This window comes from Cynara cardunculus, assembly GCF_001531365.2.
Source record: "Cynara cardunculus var. scolymus isolate 2C chromosome LG 5, CcrdV1, whole genome shotgun sequence".
Classification (NCBI taxonomy): domain Eukaryota; kingdom Viridiplantae; phylum Streptophyta; class Magnoliopsida; order Asterales; family Asteraceae; genus Cynara; species Cynara cardunculus.
This window is the reverse complement of record NC_037532.1, coordinates 11,959,876-11,970,820: the sequence shown is the minus strand read 5'-3', so window position 1 is coordinate 11,970,820 and position 10,945 is coordinate 11,959,876. Positions and strand designations below refer to the sequence as shown.

The window sequence follows — 10,945 nt, the reverse complement described above, 5'->3', positions numbered from 1 at the left end:
TGATTGGATAAAAATTGTTATTTTATCATAAAATKAAGTTTTGATATAAATGATTTTGGATTGATAAAAATTCCAATGACTACGGTCTATTCGGAATTATCTTATAAATGTTTTGATGAAGGTATAAGGGTGGCATATCAAGGAGAGGTGTCCATTTGTTATAAGGGTGGCATATCAAGGAGAGGTGTCCCGTGGGATAAGGGTGACATATCAAGGAGATGTGTCCATTGGATATAAGGGTGGCATTGTATGTGTGTGATTTTATATAACTCTTTCTATTATTTCCTTTAAGACTACTGAGATCTAGAATCTTTATTTCTTTGTRATTTAAGGATTTWGGMTCAAGGTTCTTATTTGGAAATCATAGATTGGATGTTATTGAGGAGAAAAGATCTGTTTTGGCCTGAAACTTTGTTAAACCTCGTAATTGAGAAAAAGGATTAAAAAGTGGCATTGTATGGAACCTGATTGGTTCAAAAGGTATGAGATTTGAATAAGCTAAGTGATAGCTTGAATTTGAGAAATGATTTGGTATTTTGGTATTATGGATTCATATATTTGTTATTTATATGAATACTTGATTTTGTAAAGGTTTTGGTGATCCTTCACCCTACAATGACATGATTAGGGTATCTCACTAGACTCTTCAGTCTAACCCTCGTTTTTGTGATTTTAAATATGTGTTGCAGGTCGAGTAGAAGGTAAAGGAAAGAAAAAGATTTAATGTTTTTTCTTACATGCATTTTGGTTGAAGATTTGCTTTTGATGCATAGCTCTGATGATTAGTACAAGATTGTATTTTGAATTTTTGGACCTTGTGTTTGGTCATAATAGATTCTTGTAAAAGTGGACCCGAATGTATATGAATATGTATTTCTTTGGTATGAAATATGTATTATATGCAATGTATGTGGGTTGGGGCGTTACATATATGAAAAAAATCTGGTAATTAATAATTATTATATATTATTTAATTTAATTAAATATAATCAAATATTAGATATCTTGTTTGACAAGTGTAAAATTTAAATGGACAATGTAACAACTCGTCCCATATGGATAGAAGGTGAAAATTGTTAGTTCTTTATAAGTCTCAAGTAGTGGGCTACCAATAACTTCCACCATGGTTTTAAGTTGGATTCGAAGTTATTGGGCTAGTTTGTTGCTTTGGGCTTTGGGGTGTTACAGACAAGTAGAGACTTGTCAATGAAATAAGTTTAAAAGGATGCAATGTGACTTCAGAACAGACAATTTGCTATTTAAGTACATTCGTGTTCAAGATCGTCCGGGGGCTTAGGGGTCGTTTACCCAAACGCTTACCCGTTAAGCGCTTACCGATAGGAGTCAACACTATAATCTATTTTACTATGTAAGATTGGGGTATATTAAAACGGTATCATATGCAACAATTTACCTGGTAAACGCTTATCTGTGTAAGAGTCATCACCATCACTTATCGGGTAAGACTCTCTATCCTTATCATTGCTCTTACCGGGTAAGATTTTCGACCCTTGCCATGTACTTCAGGTGAGGAAAATTACCCGATAAACACTTACCGACTAAGTGTTTAGTAAACGGCCCCTTTAATTAACATTCTTATCGAGTTATCTCTTAGTTTAATTTAATAATTATCTTGATTTATTTCCCTTAAACATAGTTTCTATTCAATTAATAATAGTTTTCTAGTTAGAGATAGCTCTTATAGGCTTATAATTATTGTGCTTGATAATGTTAAATTTCTAAGTTTAGATTTTAAAGTTAATGAAAGTGTGCTTAACGGGTTTATTCGAGTCTTTCCGATTCGTTTGTGAGTTCGGTCATTCAGTCATATCGATCCATCATCATCTAGTATCAGAGCTTCTATTGCAATGGTCGATCGCGACTTAGATGTAAAGACAACTGATAACGTCAATTCTCATGTTATTCGTGTGCCATTTTTCGAGTGATTTTTGCTGCGTTTTCTAAGTAAATCAGATAAAATTTAACAATTTAAGTTAATTTTTTGGACATCAATTGATGTTGAGAAGAAAGCAGAGGAAACCCGAGTTTTTCACGCCATTAATGAGGACTTTTGAGTGCAATGCAAATTGGGAACTGATCTGGAACACGAGGATGTAACGAGAGAAATACTTGAACTTTATCAAGAATACACCAAACTAGTGCATCAATACATAATACATATATATAACTTGCTATCTATTACGATTTTGTTAAGGAACGGTTACAGGGTTAGTGTTCAATTGGTCAACACTAATAGAACATTTTAAATGAAAGACAAATAGGTTAACATGGACAATGACTTATCGGTTACGACTTACATGTTGGGCTATAACCTGTTTTTAAGACGAAAAGGACATTCACCAAACAATAACTGGATTACTTATCTTATCAGTTGAACAGAACAATAACCGAAAATCTTAACCACCAAGTAAGGGTAGCGATTCTTACCTGGTTAAGATCATTATCGTCTCTTATATTATTTTGATGGTTAAGAATCTTATCCAATAAGTTAAGTAGTGACTCTAATTATATCGTAACTTTTTATGTTAAATATATTGGATTGTTTTAGCTGCAAAGGTTGTTAACAATGATATTCAGAATCAGATTATAAGTGGTGAAGAATCCATTGAGGATCATCATGAGCCACGAGAAGGATCATGTCCACTTTCATCATCTTAAAAGCACTCATTCCATTCCCTTTATAAAAGTGAATTGGCTTTGTGGGAATCTCACCCATTTTCTACGATATATAATATTAGCTCAGTTTTTTTTTTTACAAATAATAAAGAAAAATAGTAAAATGACCAAAACACCCCTGATTTAACAAAACTTAATTTAACGACATTAAGACATGAGACTAATCTGTGAAACCACGATGACCAAACATGTAATTATTTTGTTTAGGGATCCAATCCAAAATTTCATACAACCACATCGCGACGAAATTTGTAATTTACTCGTGATCATTTTTGTTAAGGATGCGAACGGCCAAGTATTGATATCCCTATATCCAAACCAATATCCAAAATCGTCCCATCCTCACCACGGATCTTAACAAAGCCCCCATCGGCCCCCAAGGTTTTCCCGATCGTTGTTGGGGAATCCCATCAAGGATTAGAAACAATCTGTTCCTCGTTCATCATCTCCAAACCCAAAAACAAAACCGACCTAAAAAATGCTACAATATTTTAATTTTCACAGCTAAAAGTAATTATAATTTTCTTGTGAACATACAAATCCAAAATGTCTCAAACATAAGCATACCAATATTATGAATTCATTCAACACTAGGCCGGGCCGGTGATGAGCATCCCTGCCCCCAATGAAATTCCCCAATTTGTACCCAATCCCTGACTTAAAAATTTTGGTTTTCAGTTTTCAATATCGGTTTTGGGTTTTTTTTTCTTTGCCATTTCTAATTCATGTTCCCCAAATAAATAAAAATCAAAACAAAGTTGATTCAATCTTAATCCCCACAAACTAAAAATCTTGAATATCTTCATCAAAATGAATGTTTGGAAAGTCGGTTTTTTTTATTAACCTGGATATCCAACACGCTATGCGAGCCGACTAATCCCAACGGAACCACCTGCTTTGCGGGTAGCCTGGAGTATGTTATTTAAAATAAAACGAAAACACTTTTGGTTTAAATTTGATGCAATTATTAATAGGATAAATCTAATACTGTAACTACCATCACATCAATCTATTTCATTATTTGTTAGTCCAAATACCAAATTTAAATTACACAATAAATCAAACAAAACGTTTACAGTTTATCCCACTTGGAAGCAAAGTACAAGGGTTGGGATGTATGATGACATATTCTCTATCTAAAATGATAGAACGGTGAAGACCTCGGCTTGCTCCATTAACGGATTGATCTTATCGACAACTAGGTTTAGGAAATGCATACCTTTTCCATCAAGAACTAGCCAAATCATGATTGATTGCCGGTTTTGTAGGAGAAATACAATATACCCGGGATCCCAAATGTTGTACTTGAAGACCAGCGGTTTCACATCCAGTAAAAAATAACGATTCGTCTTCTTTCCCGATTCTACGTCTCCAACTCATCAAGAAAGCCGGCCGGGGAAGTTCTGAATGGGTATCTAAAATTACAATGAATACCGTTATCTTATATTCAGCCCCGAGGGCTTAGCACAATTGGTTCTGGTGTTATACTGGTACTTGCACAAACAGACAAGGGTTCTTGACTTGCCTCTCAAATTGATACTTTTGAGGCAGGGCGGTTTGAGCCGACCCAAGGGTTGCCAAACCAATTACAAACCCTTTCTGCACTAAGTATATCCCTCCGTCCGTCCCTAAATAAGTGCCCATGTTTCTATTTATAAGATAAGTGTCATGTTTCAACAATAGATGACTAAAATTTCAAATCTACCTGCACAAATATTTAAGAGTTGTGCGGAGGGAGATATAAAATAAGGGTAAAGTTGTCATTTGGTTAACTTCCGGTGTAGACACTTATACTGGGAAGAATGGGAGTAATTGTTTTCACAACTTAAACGATTTACAACATAAACATTTACCGTGAGGCTGAGGTGCTACAACCGTTTCTCGTGGCTTGTAAGAGTTTAGAAGGAAGCAAAGAGTCTTTATTAAGTTTGCATATTGTTTAACATCTGAAACACCAAAAATAATCGGAAAACCGTCAAAAGATAGATAAGAGTTGAAAATGATCGTGTTCAATGATGACCACAATTTTCAACAAAGATAAACCCAAGTACAATGGTTTTTCCATACTTAAATTTCGACAAACCACATTTTATAAGATCGCCATCAGACCAGCTATGTTATATGGGTCGAACACCCACCCAGGTCCCATGAAAAACTGCAACAGGTTTTTCATCTGGACATCCCATAATACTTGCATGATTTCCTCTTATGACAACATCAAGATGAAGTTACATATTTGTTCATCGTCTCTTGACTAATATTTCGCTACACATGATTTCGAGTTATGTCATTCTCAAAAGTGTAGTGTAAAATTTCAGCAATCCATCAAACACTTGTACAAACTACATTATATTTATACTCGAAATGTAATGCACATTTTATAAGGTAGCCATAAGACCATGTCCAATGGGGTCACCAAATCTTAAACTGAACACTATTTGTTACACTATTTCATCTCCGATGGGCAATTACTGTGTAACACTATTCATTTACACTACTTTTTGCACCATTTTCACAATTACAATTTTGAGATCTATGATTTTGTGTATTTTTAATTTAAAAGTGTTAAAAGTTTTAATAGTTTTTATTTGGTATATATATTATAAATTACAAATTATGTTTATATTATTTATAACAGTATTCGTATTTCTATGCAACTTTTTATTGTTCAATGAAATGTTTGTTTTACATATTAAAATAATTTAACTCATAGTTAATAATAAAATTTATTAAGCTATTATTAAAATAAAAGAGTTCATTGAAAATTTAACAAATCAAAGATAAAAAGAAATATACCTACAATTTTATAATTTGGTGTGAAAAATTGCATTACCCATCAGAAAAGATCCACTATTTGCACCAAATTTTACACCATATCCTGAATTTGGTGTTACCCATTGGAGATGCACCTCCTATTAAAATAGTGAAAAAGAGGTGATGCTAGCTTTGACACTTTATAATCAAAATTATCTACCTTCAATCATATATATATATACATATATATCTAGTTAAGTTACAAGTGTTTATTTTGATATCATGCATTCTATGCAGAAGCTAAGATGAGGATGAAGCACTTACACAGTAAGATATCACTAGCAACAATGAGGTCCCATTCTGGATGAGGATTTGGGAAGGGATCACCCCATGAATCTGGTACACAAAGATACAAATTAACATATATAAGATAAATTGGCCCATTCAGTTCTATACTTCTAAACCGTTGGAAGAGTTGATTTTTTTATCTATGGCTAAAAAAATCACGGACATTCAACTACGTCATCAATCTTAATCTTCATTTTCACTCATCTTTAGGATCTTTTATACATACCTTCAACCACTTTCACACGCATAAATTTGTTATAGCTTCAGTCATGGTGACAGAAATATGTTAATGGAGGTAGATGAAGGTTTTGTTCTCATGTCCTACCAATAACTCCTATTCTAACACGATCCCAAGTCTTAACGCATCAAGACATCATAATGTAAAATATAATTTGTAAACCAAAATTTGAATTGTTATAAAGGTAAAAAACACATTACACACTAACGAAAACATGAGTAAAATGCATAGCAGAACAATAAGAAATAACAACGTATAAATGGAAAAAAGAACTAACGCTTGATATGTGGAAGCACAGGAGTTACTCCATTAGCCCTACAATTATGAGCTATGTTCTCTTCAATCTCCTCATCATCATAGTCTGAAGTCGTAATGTCTACATCATACAATTTCTTCAAAAAGATGGCCAATGCACCTGTTCCACTGTCATTCTTAAAAGATAATATCAACAACACAAATCTCAAATGAAAACTCGACTACTAGACCAAAAACTATAACAATGTGGAAAAATGTGATGTGAAGCAAAGGTTGAAACAGTAATATTGAGGTATAATGACTAGCTGGACTTGCCTGCCCAACTCAAGGATGTGCCGTCTTTCTATTCTTGACCTATCTTGAACTAACCATTCTACAAATGCAAATGTTCCTGGCCATAGTAGATTAGCATTCATCTGGTGAAACGAAAATTCTCGAATGAGCAATTCCTGCAATTAAACATATGTAAAAGGTATTACTGAGTATAGCCTCTTGGAAAGCCAAAGAATAAACGTCCTTCAATATGAATATGTCTATCACGATATTCTCCTAATTCTCCGGTCTGCATCCGTCCGCATATACAGAAAACAGACATCGAAAGACAAGTTCAAGAACTCTTGGCTCTCGGCATAATTCGCCTGAGTAAAAGTGCCTTCTCAAGCCCAGTTATTCTAGTTTGCAAAAAAATTAATCGTGGCAAATGTGTACTGATCACCGAGCAATTAACAAGGCTACCATTCCCGGTATGTTTCCAATTCAGGTGGTTGAGGAGCTCATTGATGAATAGAAGGGTGCACAATATTTTTCCAAATTGGATTTGAAGTCGGGTTATAATCAAATTCATATGCAACCCGATAGTATTGAAAAAACAACCTTTCACACTCATGACGGCCACTACGAGTATTTAGTTATGCCTTTTGGGCTTCCTAATGCTCCAGCTCCTTTTCAAGCGGTGATGAACGACATTTTTAGACCCCATTTACTTAAGTATGGTTGTTGTCTTCTTTGACAACATCTTAGTCTATAGTCCTACATGGCCTCAACATATGAAGGATTTGAGTGCGGCTCTAAACATTTTGGTCGAGAATCAGTTCGTGGTTAAACGGAACAAGTGTTCTTTTGCTAAGTCATCTGTTGATTATTTTGGTCATATTATTAATGGTCACAGTGTCTCCATGGATCCCAAAAAAATTAAAGTTGTTTTGGAGTGGCCAATTCCAAAACAAGTGAAGGGATTACCAGGTTTTTTGGGTTTTACAGGCTATTATCAAAAGTTCATACGACATTATGGTAGTACTGCCAAATCCTTGACTGATTTGACCAAAAAGGACGCTTTTGCATGGAGCTCAGAAGCCCAACAAGTCTTTGGCTCACTCAAAATTGCAATGACTACGGCACTGGTCTTACCGCTACCCGATTTTTTGATTACCTTCATAGTCGAATGTGATGATTCCGGCCGTGACGTTGGTGCTTTGTTGATGCAACAACAACGGCTCTATCCTATTTCAGTAAAGCTTTAAGTAAGCGAAACCTAGCGTAATCGGCTTACGAGAGGGAAATTATGGCACTGGTACTTCTTGTCCAACACTGGTGTTCTTATTTGTTGGGTAGTAGTTTTATCATGTACACAAATAAAAAAAGTCTGAAATTCTTGTTGCAATAACGGATTACAAACCTGAGACAACAGAATTGGATGGCCAAATCATTGGGCTATCAATTTGAAACTCACTACAAACCTGACCGTAAAAACAGGGCCGCAAATGCATTGTCGTGTCTAGCTGAGGATGGCAAGCTATCTTCCTCAGTATCCAGTCCAGTTCGGCTCCAAGGGGGCTCAACTCATTGAGGAAGCTCGAGCTAATCCGCACATACAACACATTATTAGAGAGTGGCAACAGACCCTACGACCCATCCAGGTTATAATGTTCGACACAACGTGTTATACTATAAAGATCGATTGGTTATTCCTCGTACTTCAAAATTCATCCCCACACTTTTAAAGGAGTTTCACACTTCTGACACCGGGGGACATTCTGGCTACTATCGAACTTATCGTCAGTCGGTTGGCCATTAATGTGTATTGGCCGGGTATGGTAGCTGTTGTGCAAAAGTTTGTCCAAGCTTGTCACATGTCAGTGTTTTAAGGCGAGTTCGACAACTCCGGGAGTCTTTTGCAGTCTCTGGTTATCCCTGATGTTGTTTGAGAGCATTTGTCGATGAACTTTATCTTGGGATTACCCAAGTCTAAGGGGTATGATGCATAATGTTATTAGTTGTGGTTGATCGTTATCAAAATATAGCCATTTCATTCTCATTAAACACCCGCATACGGCTAAATCCATAGCAAAACAATTCACTTGGGAGGTGGTGAGGCATCATGGAATTCCGAAATCCAGGTCCATTATTTCTTAGTCATTTTTGGCAAGAAATCTTTCGCCTACAGGATACACAACTACTTGAGTTCGGCTAATCATTCGGAATCAAATGAACAGGCGGAAGTCATTAACCGTTGTTTAGAAACTTACCTTCGTTGTTTTGCCATTAATCAACCTCGTTCGTGGTCCACTTGGGTCCCATGGGCTGAGTTCCGGTATAATTCGACATTTCATGGCACTACGCCATTTGAAGTTGTTTATGGCCGCAAACCTCCTACTGTGTTTCAATACATTTCGAGTGAGATGAGAGTTGAAGCGGTGGGTGAAGAATTACGAGAACATGGCGAGGCATTAAAGCAGCTCAAGACTCACTTGTTGCAAGCACAGTCGTTGATGAAAGAGCAAGCACATAAGAAACAACGAGACGTGAATTTTCAGGTAGGGGAATGGGTTTATCAGACTTAAACCTTATCGCCAAATGTCAGTCGCCCAGAGAATTCATCAGAAATTGGTTGCTCGATTTTTCGGACCCTTCAAGGTATTGGAAAGGATTGGCCATCTAACATTATCATTCCTTATTAAACCCATTCCCATTTTCATTCACTTCAAACGAATCAAGCACAACCATAGCTCATTCTCAAGTCCAGTGGAATTAAAAATTAATAACCAATTTCTACTCAAACAGTTCTATTCAAAAAATTATTCAAAAGAGCTATATATGCATACGCATGAAATTCCCAAATCCGCATAATAAAAAGACGTTAATCGAACACTTTCAAACACAGATTTCATGTTTCGAAACTCACCATTCCAGGAAATTGGTGACTTCTCTCCACATAGGTCTCACAGTTCTCTACTACTTCCTCATCTGCAAGCAGCAACAATCAGGATTAACCATTGCATTTGTATTTGTGTGTTTGAGATGCAGATATCACCTGTAGATGAAGCATCATCCTCATGAAAAAGCGAAGATGGAGAAAACAGAGCAATATCCATGGTGATTGAAAGCGCTGAAACTCAAAATATGGGTGCCCTAATGTTTCTTCGAACCCGTTATTAATAGAGAAAAAAGAACCAAGACCGCATGAAGATGCACAGGGTGTTCGCGGTGAGGTCTAAGCGATTTGTCCCTATGCTGTTTACGATCTCAATTTCAATACATCCCATTACTAAATACATATTGTATAATTAAAAATAACATAAAATTATTAAATTAATTTATTAATATTACTAATTGGATCAAACTTAAAGTATAAAAATATTATATATACATGAAAAATGCGGTACAATACAATTTGAACCGCAGTTTAATAACTTAAAATCATAAACCACACAACATAATGTAGTTTAGTAAAAATACAAACCGCATTTTACGTTGCAGTATGGGCAATTTGATGGTTTTGACTTTTAATAAACCCCTCTTCGGGAGTTTAGGTTTGTTAGGGGTTTTTTTTTTCTTATTTCGAGCTTGGGATTAATGGGATCGGGTTTTTATAAGCTGGATTTGAAGTGTTATTTTCTAGTGAACTACAAGTTTGGTCCTTGTGGTTTGTCAAAAATAACATTTTTTGTCCTTGTAGTTTCAAAATTACAAGATAATCATTGTGGTTTACAAAAACGTCTGGATCTGTTTCCTCCCTTAATTTGTTGTTAGATAAGGGACATGTTCATTTTTTTATTGATTTTTTTTTTTGTTTATTACACAATCAAAATCAATTTTATAATTTTGATAATTGTGATTTCTGATTGAGTAAAAGATAAAAAGAAATCGATAAGATAAAAAATTCTCTTCACTTAATATAATTTTAACGGTCGTAAGAGGGAGAGAAATTTGAATGCCCTTACAAACTATGATGTCATCTTAAAAATTCAAAATTGTAATGGTAAAAATTGTTATTTTTGACAAACCACAGGGATTAAATTTGTAGTTTACTCTTTTTTTTTTGCATCTCAATTTCAAACTAGAGTGAATTGCAACTTTAGTTCTAGTGGTTTGCTCTAAATTCAAAGCAAACCACAAGGACCAACAATGTAACTTACATTTTTAATCTATACTATATTATAAAAAGTATTTGATAAAAATTCTTAAAAATTATTTTTTATGCATGAAGTATTGTACATTGATGCATAGTACTTAAAATTTCAGACTACAAGTAAATTATGCACAAGTACAACTTATTAAAGCTCCATGTTTGAATTCGTGTAACTAGCTGCGGATAAACATAATCAAATAGAGGATAAACATCTCATTTTAAAATATAAAAAATCTAAAATATAA

General features: G+C 34.8%; 1 protein-coding gene across 2 annotated transcripts; it reads right to left on the bottom strand.

Annotated features, from left to right (window-relative positions):
• Positions 1 to 3,723: 3,723 nt before the first annotated feature.
• LOC112513626 (protein N-terminal and lysine N-methyltransferase EFM7) lies at positions 3,724 to 9,753 on the bottom strand. 2 transcript variants are annotated; one of them, XM_025119952.1, is made up of 7 exons: positions 9,603 to 9,753; positions 9,474 to 9,535; positions 6,608 to 6,741; positions 6,315 to 6,460; positions 5,776 to 5,847; positions 4,551 to 4,643; positions 3,724 to 4,100 (listed from the first exon to the last, which is right to left on the bottom strand). In XM_025119952.1, the coding sequence occupies exons 1-7, from the start codon at positions 9,661 to 9,663 to the stop codon at positions 3,925 to 3,927; spliced, it is 744 nt and encodes a 247-aa protein (XP_024975720.1). In that variant the 5' UTR covers positions 9,664 to 9,753; the 3' UTR covers positions 3,724 to 3,924. The 2 variants fall into 2 exon arrangements, with proteins under 2 accessions (XP_024975720.1, XP_024975719.1); XM_025119951.1 differs by having other exon boundaries at positions 3,724 to 4,112; positions 9,603 to 9,749.
• Between the last annotated feature and the right edge of the window lie 1,192 nt (positions 9,754 to 10,945).